Source organism: Fundulus heteroclitus, chromosome 3 (assembly GCF_011125445.2).
Source record: "Fundulus heteroclitus isolate FHET01 chromosome 3, MU-UCD_Fhet_4.1, whole genome shotgun sequence".
Taxonomy (NCBI): Eukaryota; Metazoa; Chordata; class Actinopteri; order Cyprinodontiformes; family Fundulidae; genus Fundulus; species Fundulus heteroclitus.
The window spans coordinates 31134372-31150858 of NC_046363.1; the positions used below are offsets into that span (position 1 = coordinate 31134372).

Sequence of the window (16487 nt, forward strand, 5' to 3'; positions counted from 1 at the left end):
GCTTCAGGCCCCCAATTTCTGTTCACATACGATGCAGACAGAGAGCACAACGCTCATAAGCAAACACACTTTACGTTGAGTTTTGTGTTCCTGTTGCGATGCAACACAAACTGGCTAAGTATGTTTAAACTGATGCGAAGGGATTAGCTCGATTACGGAGACCGGCTGGATTAGAAATACCTGCTGTGTCTGAAACTGGAGAAGTAAGGCTAAATACATTTATAGAGGCAATGCATGGCTAAACATGTTCCTGCTGAGTAGCACTAAGATGCTACCATGTCTAAAAAGGTTTTCCATGTTTTTTTTTTTTTTTTTTTGTCTTACTAAATATGCATGGCATGTCATGCATATTTACTTTTCATTCGGCATCTGTCTTTGTTATTTTTTTCTTTTTTATACATGTAAGTCTTGAATTAATTGAAGTTCTCCATCATCCTCTTTACTCTCATAATTAACATCATAATTAACTCAAATCCCATCCTCACACCTCTCTGTAAATTGACTGTTTTCATTTTTCCACTGTCTTTTGGATCTGTATGTTTCTTCTTCTTCTTTTTTCCTCTTTCTCTGTTCCTCCTGTTGGAACCTCCCCTCCCCCACATCTTTATCCTGTCCCCGTTGTCTTTCACCCTCATCACCCTACTCCCCCTGGTCCTCTCCTCCCTTCCATCCCTTAAACAGGAAAGTGGGACGCAGCGAGAGCGCCCGCGTGGACCGGCACTCGTCTCGGCGCCGTGGCTCTTCTCGTAAACAGTCTCGCTCCCGTAGCGACGTGGACCTCCAGCCTCCTTCCTCAGCAACAACTTCTGCCCCGCTCTCCCCGCAGCACCTCCATCCGTAAGATGGACAGCCCCTCTTTTACTGAAGCCTCTACGGCTGGAGAAGCTCACAGCAGGGACAGACAGGAAATCAAGTATTTTCAGATGAAACATAATCCATAGAACTGCCTGTTTGGAAAAGATATATATATATATATATATATATATATATATATATATATATATATATATATATATATATATATATATATATAATATAAAATCTATTTTTTTTATGGCCCTGGCAGATTTCAGTTTCTTATGCACATAAGCTTCTGTTTATTATTTGTAGTAATACACTATTCATAGGTCTATAAATGGTCTCAACACTGTTGGATGTATTACATTTATATTGCATTTATAAATGACATAACAGTCTATGTAATCCATTGTTTTTTGACTAGAGTTTGCACAGAAAAAAATCTTATTTAATGTCGAAGTGAAAATGGGTTTTTACAATGTGCCAATTATTTAAAATATACCATGAGAAGTTGTAAGTGATGCCAACAATATTCCAATTATTTGAAATGGGGAGTCGAATAAATGTGGGTGTGTGAAGTAATTGCAGTATAAAAATACCTGTTTGGGGGAGGTCCAGATCAGTATTCCTGCAGGAAGTAGTCCTGAAGCAAGTCATGGAAACGATAACAGAAAAGTTTAATTCAGGTGATGGGTAAAAAGAAAGATTTCCAACTCACTGGAAACCCCTACAGAGTTCAGATAAATTCATCGATATCAAATGGAAAAAGTATAAAACTTGTCCATTTGCCTAGAGTTGGCGGGACTCAAAAACTGATTAACCTTGTTAGAAGAAGACTTGTGGAAAAAGTCACAAAGAGACCTACAGGAGGCTGTTAAGAGGCTATAGGAGTTAGGAAACGCTAAAAGGCCTTATATGAAATCTCCCCTGACATTCATCCAATAGCATGTAGTAAACTCCAAGGTCAATCTGGAAAATGTTTTCAGGTCTGATAAGACAGAAACTGAGTTTTTCTTCTTTTTTTTACCATCAGACTAGTTGCTGTGTCTGGCAACCGCCACATACTCAAATTTTCCACAATCTCACAATTGTTTTTTTGTGAAGTGTAATGGTGGCAGTGTCTTGGTCCGATGATATTCCTCAGCAGCAGTCCCTGGAAGACTTGTAAAGGAGGGAAACATGAATGCAGAAAATAATAATAATAATAATAATAATAATAATGTGACTCAGTATGCAAGAGAAGTGTGACTTGGGAGGAGATTTATATTCCATTCATATTGAATAACAACCCCAGGCGTACATCAAAAGCTGAACCGGAATGGTTCAAAGACACCAGGCGAATATTTTGGGGAGCTGGAGTTAAAGCTCGGCTCTCAATCCAATCGAGAATCTGTGACTTGTGTTGAAAAGAGCTTTTAATATTCGATCGAGATGACAGGGGCTGAGATGTTTTGAGTGTAATATTAGAAAAACAAAGTGCAGGGTCCAGATGTGCTGACCGGACTGAGAGTTATCTGCTCAGACTGAGAGCTCTGAGTGCAGCCAAAGGGGGAGATTATGTCCACCATCATTTATTTCATCTTATGTAATCTTGATAAATTGATATTATTTTGTAAACATCTGTTTCACTTTGAACAGATTTATTTCTTTGCAGTTTCGTAAAGCCTGCTGTTTATGGCTGCTTACGCTTTGTGTCATTCTCAAGGGGGAGTAACAGCTTTTTGTCACTAGAAATATTCTTATGCATCTTTTTGTAAGGCCTTTTACAGTTTTGTTGGTGAAGATTAGTAAAACTCATTGATAAATAAGTACAGCTACTTATTGTTATATCTCATTTAAAAGTTCAATTTGAGCAATTTTATTGCATGGGGCAAAATCGGCCTAGGGTCTTTTTTTAATTAGTAATTTGTGAGTTCCTGTTTCCCCGAGGTATGATATATCAAGACACCAGGTCTCATTTCTTTTAGCTGCTTCTCTAAATGAGAAAAACAAGACAAGTTCTTCAGGACAGGCAGGTGTGAATCAAACTTCCTAATTCAAGGATCGGCTTCTACACAGTAGCTACAGGCCTAAACGTGCCCATTTATGCAGTCAGAGCAATAACTGAACATTTTAAAACTGCAACTGTAGCCTTTAACGAAACACACTTCAAGCAGGGACTTGTTACCAACAGATATTGGACAGGTCTCCACGAACTGTGTTGACATCAGCCAAGGGCGACGCCTCTTCAGTAGTGGTATTTGAAAAATGAAAATTTGATGCATTTACCTCTTTGAACTGGGGAATGTTGAGTTTGATTTTCTGCACTTCGTCCCCCTGCCGACTCCCACGCCACAGTTCTCTTATTTTGATCATGCCATCTTCCTTTCTGGAAGCTCCCAAGTGAGTAAGGCGTGGCCATCCTGACTGGGAAGTTTTGAATGGCCGGAGGGGTTGTCATTGCGACCTTATGATGAAACGTTTCAGTAAAGAAAGCAAAGCTGGACAAGGCCACAGGTTTATTTTGTCTTTATGCACAGTTTGGGAGATTGGTGTAGGAGCTAAAAGGTCACCAAAGATTACTTATGGAGAACTGCAGCATCCAGCCTCCTTCACGTGAGACCTAAATCATCTACACTGCAAAAAGGGGATAAAAAGTAAGTGAAATTTTCTTGAAATAAGTGTATTTTTTCTTGATTAGAGCAGGTAAATAAGACTATTTGCCAATGGAATAGGATTTTTGCACTTAAAATAGGAACAATTCATCTTCATCATCTTATTTCAAGTGCAGGATGTCTAATTATCTTATTTTAGGGGTAAAAATACTCATTCCATTGGCAAATAGACTTATTTAGCTCCTCAAATCAAGGAAAAATACACTAATTTTAAGAAAATTTTACTTGCTTTTTGTTCCCTTTTTGCAGTCTGTGAGCTGAGGACTTATAAAGAAAACATCTATTAGATGACGGTGACTTTGTATCCCTGCATCCCTGTGCTGCCAAGGAGCCTGGGTGCATGGTGGATGGGCTGCTCTTGAAATCCTTTGCAGCCCATCTCAGTAGGTTCACAGCAATTCCTCCTCCTGTTTTCTTGGACGTCTCAACACGTAGCTGTGTTTTGCTTTCTTCTGTCCACGGACCTCCTCAGTTTCATTTTCCCTGGGGGATGTTGGTTTCCGAAAGCATTATTTGCTTATGAGTCGAAAAGTTAAAACCGAATCCAGCCTGTGGATTGTTATGACAACATGTCCCAGAAACCGTCTTCATAGATGGGCCTGCTGCTGCCGGTCATGAGCGGACGCTAGTACGCCTGCCGAGGTCTTCAGGTGGTGTGTGGACTTCTTTTCTGCCTGAATCAAAACAATATTGCTCCCCCTGGCCTCCTGCCTTCAAGAGTTTGTTGTGGCGCCACATATACCTTCCATCTCCCAGGACTTTTGGGCAGTTGTTGAGAATATGGTCCAGAGGCCCTTTTGGCCGACACAGCTAGGAAGACTTAAATTTTTAACTTAAGTTTTAAAATTATAAAGAATCCCGTCTCCAAAATGGCTAAACAATAATCAGAATCAGGTAGCAAAGGACAGAGTAACAACATCTTGGTCCAAAAAGAAAAGAGTTCTGCAGCATAATGTGAAGCAAAAATGTGACCCAGCAATGCTGTTCTGAAGAAAATAGAAGTAATGATTTATTTTCTTACTCCCCAGGTTAGTCAAATGATTAAAACAGTGTGATGTTATGCTTCTACAATAAAACATTTCCTAGAACTAACTGCAGAGGGCGCTGTAAAGACTGGCTGAATGTTACCTGGTCAAGTCACGGTAATTGTAAAAATAATGTGTCTTTTCTGTGTTAGTTTGGAAGGACCGAATTTCCTTTCCGATGCGCCTAGCCAGTCCCCAACAAGCCCCTCCCCACAGTTGGAGGAGATTGACCCCCGCCTGCAGGAGCTGGAGCTGGACCCGCCCAGCTGGAGGCAGCAGGCAGCCCCTCAGGTCCTGAAGGGCCTCAGCTCGAAGGAGACCAAGAGGCAGGAAGTTATAAACGGTAAAATTTAATAAAGTTTGGTTAAAAAAAAAAAGAATCTAAAATTGCACATGCTTTTTTTTATGTTATTCATCCTGCACCTTCCCTCTTAGAGCTGTTTGCCACGGAGCACGCCCACGTGAGAATGCTGAGCGTGCTTCAGTCGGTGTTCGCCAAACCGTTGGAGAAAGAGGAACTCCTGACTTCCATAGAGCTTGACACCATTTTCCCAAACCTTGAGGAGATCATTGAAATGCACTGTGAGTGCTGCTTTAATCATGCAGCTTTGACTCATTTATCATCTACACATAAAAGGAGTGTTTATAGATTTGTCGTACCTTCAAATTCTCCAAATGATTGGAAAGCAGAACAAAAGCATTTAATATATCTGTTAATTAATGATGTCTTTGAGTTTATATTTGTGATAATAGTGTCTTTATTCTGCTATCGAGCTTAGATATTACATTAAAATTGTTATTTAGATCAACTGAAACAGTGTTGACCTGGGTTATTACTTAAAGTAAAAGGTGTTCTGTAGGCTGGAAGTCAATGCTCTTTCTGTCTGCCTTTGAATTATAGTTAACCTCTATGAAAACCTGAAGAAACTGCGTATAAATGACAACTTCATTGTCAAACGCATCAGCCCCACGTTGCTCAACAGAGTAAGTTAATCTTGTCTTTATATTCATTTATACTAATATTAATACTAACGGCAAAATTGTCTCAACATAGCTGTGACAGTTTGAAGTTATTTGATTCAGCGAATGCTTAAATCCATCAGTTAAAGAAGTTTCTTATTTCCCCCAATTGTCTCCATGTCACTATGTCTCCATGTGTTCCAGTTTGATGGCACCGAAGGAGAGTGGTTCCAGAAACTGACCTCCAGGTTCTGCAGTCACCAGACCTGGGCCCTGGATCAGATCAAGCAAAGACAGAAGAAAGAGCCCCGCTTCAACTCCTTCATACAGGTATTACACAGCCTCGGAAAGAAGCTCCTCAAAACGTAAAAGCGGAGCGCGCACAGATGTGCTCACACATGCAAGAAATCAATGTAAACAAAAGCCGTCGCCCCGGAAAATTGTGACTCTATTCCACCTTGAATTATAAAATCTCGTGCCCGTTTAAGCGCCATTGACATGCTGAAAATGAGCTTTTTCCCAACAGCTGTGAAACTGTTAAAATGGACTGTGACGCTACACACACACACACACACACACACACACACACACATTCCTTCTCGTTGCCTAGTAGTGAGATATCTGCAATTCGTTCAATTAGCTGCATTTTACTCTTAAAAAGTGCCACATTTATTTGTTTATCATGGTACACGGTTGCCTGTTGACCCACATTTGTTACCATTTATAACTTAGTTGACTTTCACACCTACAACTTAAAAAATATATAAATGTCCATATCACATAGATGCAACCTCTTATTTTTATTTTACTCTTTGGGTTAATCCATGACTTATTTTACTTATTTTGGTATTATATTGTCCTGGTTTATTTTACTTCTGGGACTGGGAGCCAATACAGTTTCAATGCAATGCTGACAACAATGTGTAGTGATACATAATCTTCATATCCATCCTATCTTAATATAATATTAAACATGTAAAAATTATAAGATTAAATAAGGGATTGATTTCTTCAGGAATACAGCATGCCACTCGTTTAGTGCAAATAATTATCTTGTCCTAATGACCTTCCCGCCTCTGGCAGGTTACTGTGATGCTGTTTATCTGAAAGCCTCTGCCACATCTCTGCATATGTTAGACGCTGCCTAACACGGTCCATAACAGAGTATAAATCACTCAGTCTTTACTGAGCTTTATATTCTCGGGTCAGTTGGTCATCTTTATCAATCCACAGACTCCTGCATTGGTACATTTTCATCTATAAAGCTGTCTTTGAACTGTTCCCTCCTTATTTATCCTCCTACGTGGCCCTTAGACAGTCCAGCCACAGACTTTGTTCTAGGGACCTGATCTCCTTTAATAAAATCAGAACTTGAGGAAAAAAGCATTTTCAACTCGGACCTTTCTAACAGCAGGATCTGAATCTATCCACATTGATTCATGTGGGATCATTCAAACCTATTTTGGAAAAATGGAGAAATCATGCTATGAAGCTTGTTCTTATATATACTGTAATAAGTGTTTTAATTGTTTTTATTGTTACTGTCTTTGTAATATTTTTGTTGTTGTTTTATCAGAACAAGTCCCTCTTGTCACCAGGATCAGGTTGTCTCACTGAGATAACCTGAATAAATAAATGTCAAATAACAAGAATAACTGACCTAAAAAGGGAAAAGTTTAATGTTGGAGAGTGAGGACAGTGGCATCGCTCTGACGGTGTGTGTGTGTGTGTGCTTGAATCTCAGGACGCAGAGAGCAAGCCGCAGTGCCGCAGGCTGCAGCTCAAGGACATTATTCCCACAGAGATGCAGAGGCTTACAAAGTATCCACTGCTGCTGGAAAATATTGCAAAAAACACAGGTGCGTGTTCTCATGTGTGCCTATCACTTATCATTTGTACTGTTGGCGTTGTCAAGTATTAAATCCATGTTCTATTAAATATCTTTTTCTTAAGTTCCTTCAAAGGCAGCCCAGGCTTGGAATACACAACTTTTTTGTTTTCAAATATATTGCAGACACTTTTTGTTACAAGAGCTGCTTAATATTTGGAAATTAAGAAACAAAGGATTTGTTTACAACAGAGATTTGCTGATCAGGTTTTTTGCAAAGGCTTTTCAAGCCAATGTCTAGTTTTGTTTGAGCGATCCGATTTAGCTTCTAGCTAAAGGAAAGATATGCTGCTGGTCTTTGATGCAGGTAGAGTTTTCAATCCTACAGAAAATGAGAGAAAGGACATGGAAGGAATTATCTACATTTATAAAATTACGTATATGTCTCCAACCTTTGTTTGCTCTTTAATATAAACTCTTAAAGTGCATCTAAGTGAATGCAGTTATTAGATGTGACTATAGTCCAGAAATGCAGGTAGCTGTGAGGCATTCGGCTTTTTTGATTCATTTAAGACATTTTTTTTTTTAACCTACTTGATCAGAGAAGAGCAATGAATCTGATCTCTGGCCTTTTAATTATTGCATCTCTAATTTATGATTGTCCTTTTGCATCTTGACTTATTAATCTGTCTCTTAGCCAAATATTTGTATGTAATTCAAATAATTCATATTTATTCAAAAATGTGTAAAACACCAAGAGACTTGCATCAGCATCTTGTTAGTTACGGTTGATTTATATAAATAAAGCTTTGTCACTAGGCTTAGGAAGCTTTGTGATATTCAGTGCACATGATAAATGGTTCAGTATAATTTCTCACAGGGCGCAGATATTTATTTTCCTTTAGTTGTTTATAGCGCTCAATATTCTGGAAAAAGATTCATTTAAACGAGAGCGAATAACTGCTTTTCCAGCGTCACGTGTCCATGTTGATTGAATCAAAGGGGTGTTAATTCATTCTGCCGAGCAACATAATTGTTTTAATGTGTCGCAGCTGATGCTCGTATGACTAAACGCTTCCATTTGGGCTCCTTTGTAAAAGCTGTGCCGTCCTCTGCTCTGTGTTTTCTGCCTGGTTCCACAGTGGACCCGGAGGAGAAGGAGGGCGTCCATCAGAGTGCAGAGTGCTGCAGGAAGATCCTCAACCATGTCAACGAAGAAGTCAAAACAATGGGCAACATGTTGGTAAGAGCCGCATGAAACGGACCTAAGCAAACCATTAGGTTGTTTCTGAGCATCTGTTGGAGACGTTTGCAGGTTTCTGCTTGTTAGACACGTACTGCTTCAACGTTGACATGTCAAACAGCTGTCTGTCTTTCTGTCTGTCTTTTTGCTCCTAGGCCCTGAAGGAGTACCAGAAAAAACTGGACGTATCAGGGCTGAAAGCCAGAAATGAGCTGTATACTGAATATAAGGTACTTTTCTTTTGAAAAAGTTAGTTTTAGCTCGCTGTTCTGTTGTCTCATCACCTTCCTTCTGTGTGTTCAAGAACCTCGACTTGACCCAGAGGAGGATGCTCTTTGAAGGTCCGCTGATCTGGAGAGTCACCAAAGAGAAGGCTGTTGGTAAATAAATTCACATATTTCAGAGAAAGAGGTCTAAAGGTTTAACATTAGATATATTTGCAAAACCATTAATAAATATACAAACAAGAAATGGAGCATATGTTTGTTTAAATTGAATTTAAGAAGGTCTTTGCTTATAAAATGTGTTGTAACCATCGTCCAAAGGAAAACATTTATGTTCCGTCTCGCTGAAGCTGATGTTCTCTGCTTTTTTTTTTTTTCATTTCCCTTTTTCATATTTGCACATTTGAACTACAGTCATACAATAATAAAAACACAGCTGTTCTGCACCTGGAGAAGTTTGACTTCCCCTTTTTCATTAGTTTAAATTAGTGGCGTAGACCTCTGTGTAATAATAGTACAAAAATTTGACAGACTAAAACAGTCTAGTGCAGGGGTTTACAGCGTGAGGGGGTGTTTACAGTATTTACTATTCTATATTAGTTTCATTCATACTTAAAAAAATGGTAATAAAACATACATATTAATACATTTGTAAACTATACATTTTAAACTTTGTTTTGGATCAATGTTAACGCTGAAAACCCCCATTCACACAGATCTGTAGATGTGAACAGGATGAGTACCAGTAAGGTGGAGCCGCTCTGTCTCCACAGACAGCCGTAGTCACCGACTACTTTAAGCCCACTATTATGTTTATAGTTACTTTTTATGGTTTATTTTTATGTCACATGGCACCCCTCCTGAATAACTCTGGTGCCCCCTAGGGGAGGCGCACCCCACACTTTGAGAAGCCCTCATCTAGTGGCTTTGAAAAGCGTTAAATAGCTAAAGTGTTGCATAGAGTGAGGAACAGAACAATCAGAAACTATTTAAGTGAATTAAAAAAAATCTCTCTTAGATGTGCAGTGCTTGCTGCTGGACGATCTGCTGGTCCTTGCCCAAAAGCAGGAAGACAAGGTGGTGCTCAAATGCCAGAATAAGAGCAACAGCGCCGTGCAGGATGGCAAGCCGATGAGCCCGATTATAAAGCTGGACTCGGCTTTCCTCCGTGAAGTGGCGACAGGTTAGATTTTGCTGCTTTTCTGCCTAACTCGACTTACTTCCATTACAACTTCAGACTGTTTTATTTCTGTTTTTATTTCCTCGGACTATCAGATCGAAAGGCGTTCTATGTGATATTTACATGGGAAAGTGGTGCTCAGATCTATGAGCTGGTGGCTCAGTCTGTTGGAGAAATGAAAACGTGAGTGTAAAGCGCATCGTCAGAGTAAGCGTGTCAAACACTGTTGATCTGTAACCTCGTTCTCTTGTATTGTTTGTAGTTGGACTGATTTGATAAAGTCAACGGTTGATGACCTGAAGAGAAGCGGAGTGACCTTGAGGTTGCCTATTCCTGTACCTGGGAGTTCTCCTCTCAGTCCCTCCACGTACGTGTTTCTGGGTTGTTGTTTTGTTGTGTAGAACAAAAACATTGTTCCAAACTCTAGTTTATTTTATTGGGATTTATATGTTATATATATATATATATATATATATATATATATATATATATATATATATATATATATATATATATATATATATATATATATATATATATATATATATATTTTACCGTATTTTCCGGACTATAAATCGCTCCGGAGTACAAGTCGCACCAGCCATAAAATGCATAATAAAGAAGGAAAAAACATATATAAGTCACACTGGAGTATAAGTCGCATTTTTGGGGGAAATTTATTTGATAATATACAACATCAAGAACAGACATGTCATCTTGAAAGGCAATTTTAAATAAAAATAGAACGGATGCAACAACAGGCTGAATAATTGTACGGTTAGCTTACGCTACATGACACAACTGAGAACGTGTCTGGTATGTTAACATAACATATTAAAAGCTATTCAAGTAACTATGGCATAAATAACATGCGAAGAAGTTAACCAAAGCGCCCGTGTCACTCCATATAACTAAAATCCTGTGAAATCTTCGTCCTGTGTCACTTTCAAATAACTCTGTTAACTCCGGAGGTCAAAAATGCGGCACTTCCGCTTCTACGTCGCTTACGTCTGATTCAACACAGGCCTAGAGCGCCCTCTTGCGGTTTGGTGTGAAAATAACAGGTGTAATGATATACCGGTAAAAATGTGTAATAATTTCACACATAAATCGCTCCAGGGTATAAGTCGCACCCCCGGCCAAACTATGAAAAAAACTGCGACTTATAGTCCGGAAAATACGGTACTTAAAGTAGAGCATAATTGTGAGTTAGAACATGAAAGACATGTTTTTAACATTTCTTTAGGGATGCTGATCTGAAAAGTTTATATCGTCCCACTTAATCGGAAATCTCTATAGCCACATTTTGCTGTGACTCCAGCTTCAAGTCTTTTCAGTTATGTTTCTGCCAGCTTCGCTCATCTACAGACCAGGTTGGGCTGAATAAATAAGATAGCTCGATGGCAGTCAAGGAAAGTCTAAATATTTGTCATAAAAATGTAGTATTACTTTTGTGTAAGGACTGGGAAGAGCACTGCAAAAAGAGAATTAAAAAAAAGGAAAATTTTCTTGAAATGAATGTATTTGCCCTTGATGTGAGCAGATTATAAGATTATTTGCCGATAGAATGAGTACTTTTTACCCCTAAAATAAGATAATTAGCTACACTGCACTTGAAATAAGATGATTTAGATGAGTTGTTCCTATTTTAAGTGCAAAAATCTTATTCCATTGGCAGATAATCTTATTCACTTGCTCAAATCAAGGAAAAATACTCTCATTTTAAGACCAATGTTCTGATTTTTAGTTCTATTTTTGCAGTGAGATGAGTCTGGATTAGTATGAAATGTTTTGCATGATATTTCCACAAAATACGTTGGAGGTTGTGGTTATAACATGAAAAAAACGTGAAACGGTCCAAGGGGGATCACAACGTTTACGTATCCTTTCCCCTTTTTTTTCAATCAGGCCGACTGCTCCGATAAGTCTGTCTGAGAATGGAGGTTCGAAGAGCATCAGTGGTGAGGCAGCATGAGAGCACTGCGCTGTGTAAAAATTGTAAAAATGTACCATCCTTAGGTTTTTCTAAACACTAAAGCTGACCTTCTTTACATCTCCAGATCAAGACAAGGACAGCGTGACGGGCGACAAACCTGAACGTCCGAGGGATAAGCTGATGGAGATGTTGACCGAAAGGGGCCTTGTTCATCTGTTAGATCCCTCCAGCTGCGAGCAGGAGAAGGTGGCTGACAGTGCTCTGGATGAAGGTGATCAGCCGCCTTATTCGTGCTTCTTTTGTGTTTTAGTTCTTGCTTCTCGTATTAGCTTCCCAGTGCTCATCAAACCACTGAATCTCTCCCCTCCTAGTCATGTCACTGAAAAGGTTGCTGATCGGCAGCATCAGTCTGTCGGAAGACTCCCAGCCCGATGAAGAGCATGAAGAGGAGCAACCGGAGAAGCCTTCTCAGGAAACAGATAGCTCTCAGCCGACAGGTTAAGGATTTGATCAGATTTCACTGCTAAAATAATGAAACTGCACTGCAAAAACGGAACTAAAAATAAGTCAAATTTTCTTGAAATGAGTGTATTTGTCCTAGATTTGAGCAGGTAAATACAATTATCTGCCAATGGAATGAGTATTTTGACCTCTAAAATAAGATATTTAGACATTCTGCCTTCCTAATAAGACTATGGAGATGAGTTGTTCCTATTTTAGGTGCAAAAATCTCATTCCATTGGCAAATCATCTTATTTACCTGCTTAAATCAAGGACAAATACACTCATTTCAAGAAAATTTGACTTATTTTTAGCTACGTTTTTGCAGTGTGGGAGCTAACAGCTGCCGTTTCTCACTTGAGTCATCTTCATTAACAGACGAAAGTGAGTCTACAGACAGAGGGTATATGCAGGTGAACACCAGCCCTTCTAGGAGGGAAGACGGAGCCAAAAAAGAAGATGAAGACGCGAGCATCAGTGCCCCTCTGGTCTTGTCCCAGGAGAGAATGGACGAAGTGTACAGGATGCTGCACAGCCTGCAGAAAAAGATACAAAGACTACAGGTGAATAAGGAGGGAGATGAATGGAGGGGAAAATCAGGAGGAGAGCAGATTGCATGACGGGGGCAGATAAAGATGTGAGAGGAGAAAAGATTGAAGCCAAGTGGAAAGGAATGGCGCAGCTGGCCATTTCAGCGACGATAACTTAAGTAAGGAGCGAGCAGTGGACAAAATGGGGCCAAATGGCACAAAAGAGAAACTGGAGAATAGAAAACCATTTAACCACTGCTGTTACTGCTTTGCTGAAAATTGCCTCGTGAAATTGGACTTGTCTAAAAATGGCCATTATGTCCGACGCATGCAATGGGATGTGTCAGGGAAGCGGCGAGGGAGACGAAAGGTGGATGTTAAGAGGAGGAGGCTGAATTGCGTGTGTCTGTAAGTGAGTTTGTTCTCAATTCCTGAGATGATATTGATTTTCTGTGTTCCAGGCTGTTGAAGAAGAGCGCCACAAGCTGAACGAGGTGCTTTCTGAGTTGTCGCTAGAAGGCGGTAACTTCCAGTAAGACGCCATTTTGCCACCTGCTGGCAACAAGGTGAGAACTCCGAACTAGATGCTTGAATTTGGCCAATTAACACGATATTACAGCCAGTTGTTATCGTCTATATTATGTGTTGTGTAAAGAAGTCAAATCAAAAGTCTGTTTCTAGAAAAGCAATAAAAAAAATAACATGTTTGACATTAATTTATTTTTACTCCTGTGGCACTTTTCTAAGATTTTAAGCTTTTGCTTCAAAATGATAAAAATTTAAAAGCTAATATCTCTATTTTATTTCAAATTATTCTTATCATTAAAGAGATCATTTTAGTTTCTGACCTCTGCAGGATATGATGATTCTTTTTTTTTAAATAATAATTTCTAGAATCAGTTTAGAAAATAGAAAACAAATTAAACCATTTTATTGTTTTTGTTTATGAGAGTGGCAAAATAATGCTATATGTTTTAAACTGAACCTAGTCTAGTAAAATATGATCTAAAATCATTTTAAGATCACATCACTAGACCTCAAAAGATATTTTACAAAGGTTTAGAAACAAAACACCAAAATATCTCCTGGTAAGGCTAACAATGAAATAATATTGGTTTGTGGGATATAAGAAAATAATACAATCAAATGATACATTCACATATCAAGCTATAACAAAAATATTGGAAAAATTGTTTTTAAAAGATTTAAAAGCTCGGATAAAACTCTGTGGACAAAGTTGTAAAAATAACAAGTCTGACAATGCAGAGTTTTTTTTTTTTTTAGACATCAGTTATTGGTATTTATTGTCATGATAAATCCAAATTCTTATCAGGATGAGAAATTTTTTTTAGATAACACAATACATTTCCCACTTTAATTAACACTCTTCAACACTGGAAAAACAAGAGAACATGCAAATGAAGCGACAGCTCCTTGCCTCCGTTTCCCCAAATCAAAGATTTAGCTGAGGTTACTGAGGCGCACTGAAGGAACATTTTTCTGTTTCATGTTATGCTGCTAGCAGCAAAAGGTTATTCTTTAAATAAAGGTTCAGGTCTCTTTATATACAGACTACCTACCTACCTGCGAAAACACCTTATGGTAAAAATCTTATATTGAAAACATCTTGAATAGAGAACTGATGCTATAAAATGTAGGATGGAATAAACTGGAAAAACTCGTTCCCAATGAAGCTCAAGCCATTGATTATTATCCGTCCCTTTACCTTAATTATATAATCTCTGACACGTACATTTTCTCTCATCTGGCCTTCTCCTCAGGTTTTCTTCTGGCTTTTGTTTGGAGCGAATTGACTTTCAGAGGCTTTCCAAGAACTTTCATCCCCCTAACCCCCCCCCACACCCACACCCCCACCTCCACCACCCAGAACATCTTGCCTGGATCCAAGCTGCCACCATTACATCTTTGTATCAGAGCTGTTTGCTGCCAAAGCAGGAAGTTTTCTGCCTTCCAGACGAGTGTAATGGCTTTGTTCACAGTGCAGTAGTTCAGTGATGGAGCGTGGGAGGAGTGTGCCTGTGTATGCTTTAGTCTGTTTGGGTGCATGTTTGAAACAATGGTATGGAACAGAGGAAAGAAAAGGAGGTATCCTGCTTTTTTTTTTTTTTTTTTTTTTGCAGAGACGTGTCAAAAGTAATGAAGCAATATTTTTGTGTGAGAGACATGCTGCCTAATAAAACGTAGTCTTTTTTTTTTTTTTTTCCTGCTGTAACACACATACGCACACCTGGGACATGTATGCTGGAACATAATTGACAGTAATGCCAAGAATAACAATGTACAGGAAAAAGAAACCCTTAAAGGGTTAATGTAGCATTAGAAGGTTTATATATATATATATATATAAAAAAAACTACTGCTGGTATGTATTATTTCTAGTTTATGCCAAAGTACAACATAGAAGCACTTTTTGTTTATCTGATCAAATCGCAAAATTTCTTATTTAAACTCTGTTTCAGCCGTGATTCATGGTTTTTGATCTGTTGGGATTCTTTAATCGAAAGAGTCATGCGAGAGCGTGTGTGTATGTGTGTTACTAGGTTTTTAATTAGCATGTTTATTTGGATTGCTTTGTTCCTGTTATTCTCAGTTAAAACATTCACGTGCAGCGGCACTATAGCTAATCATGCTGTCGGTAATGGAGACGTGTTTTGTATGTACTGCTTTTATTTATTCCTCTGAGGATTATTTTTTCTTTTTAGGTCTGCAAGTTGCCTCATCTTATCGATACGGTTACAACACTGGGCCAGAAAGAGGCGAGGCGAGGGCGGCGGGTGTAAAAGTTGGACAGGGGCGAAATAAGTAATCCTGGGATATGTGATGCACATCAAAGGTGGAAAGAGAGAAAAACTCGTAGGCGTAAGAAGGTTTGGAGTTTTTTTTTTTTTATGTTTTCCTTTGGATAGCTTGAACTAGAAGGTCATGAGAAGACTGTGAGGAGAACCTGAGATTAGGATTTGTGCTGATGAAATATGAGCACGCACACACCTACGGAGCGCCCAGAACTTCAGACTTGTTCATAAATGCATCGTTTCTGCAGCGTCAATCTCCCCTAGAGAGAGGTAGCAACTTCTGATCCAAAACGTGCTTCAGTTGGGGGTTAAAATGTGTATTATATGACATAAGATAAAGCCCCAACTATTAATATTTGTATCAAAGCTTTCCTGCCTTTCGCATTTTAGTCAGCAGTTGATTGTCATTATAATCGTTGTAGTGTAATTCCTAAGTAGTGGCATAATCGAGGCTGTACACACAGGACCAAAGACATAACGAAGCACATTTGTGGAAAAAGGTGGTTTTCATCCAAAATGCAAGTATTAATATATTAAATGAATGTACTGGTAAATATCCGAGTATTGCTGGGACTATTCAAGCTCGATGACCAAATTCCAGCCGGATTTGCAGGTCTCTGATATCCTGCTTGCACCACAGTGACGTCAAGCAGCCACTGAGGATCCGTTCAGGTGACCCGATGTAAGAGAGTCACAAGCTCTACTGCGCTGCCTCGCTCAGAGCGCTAGAGACCAAGCACTGTTAACACGTTTATGCACGGGACCTGCAGAGAAATGAAAGAAAGCACACGATGT

At 39.0% G+C, this 16487-nt stretch overlaps 1 protein-coding gene across 9 annotated transcripts in view; it reads left to right on the forward strand.

Annotated features, from left to right (window-relative positions):
* Positions 1–15893, forward strand: part of arhgef1b (Rho guanine nucleotide exchange factor (GEF) 1b) — an 81460-nt gene extending 65567 nt beyond the window's left edge. For 7 of the 9 annotated variants that reach the window (XM_036135186.1, XM_036135185.1, XM_021308297.2 and 4 more), the window contains 17 exons: positions 4630–4820; positions 4913–5059; positions 5379–5461; positions 5642–5767; positions 7182–7296; positions 8408–8508; positions 8664–8738; positions 8813–8888; positions 9751–9915; positions 10008–10095; positions 10175–10279; positions 11821–11873; positions 11973–12119; positions 12220–12345; positions 12728–12912; positions 13341–13445; positions 14661–15893. In XM_036135186.1, coding sequence (XP_035991079.1) covers positions 4630–4820; positions 4913–5059; positions 5379–5461; positions 5642–5767; positions 7182–7296; positions 8408–8508; positions 8664–8738; positions 8813–8888; positions 9751–9915; positions 10008–10095; positions 10175–10279; positions 11821–11873; positions 11973–12119; positions 12220–12345; positions 12728–12912; positions 13341–13415 — 1858 coding nt within the window. In that variant the 3' untranslated portion in view covers positions 13416–13445; positions 14661–15893. Of the gene's footprint in view, positions 1–681; positions 838–4629; positions 4821–4912; positions 5060–5378; positions 5462–5641; positions 5768–7181; positions 7297–8407; positions 8509–8663; positions 8739–8812; positions 8889–9750; positions 9916–10007; positions 10096–10174; positions 10280–11820; positions 11874–11972; positions 12120–12219; positions 12346–12727; positions 12913–13340; positions 13446–14660 lie in introns of all 9 variants that reach the window. The other 2 variants (XM_036135187.1, XM_021308298.2) reach the window with 1 other exon arrangement.
* Positions 15894–16487: the final 594 nt, after the last annotated feature.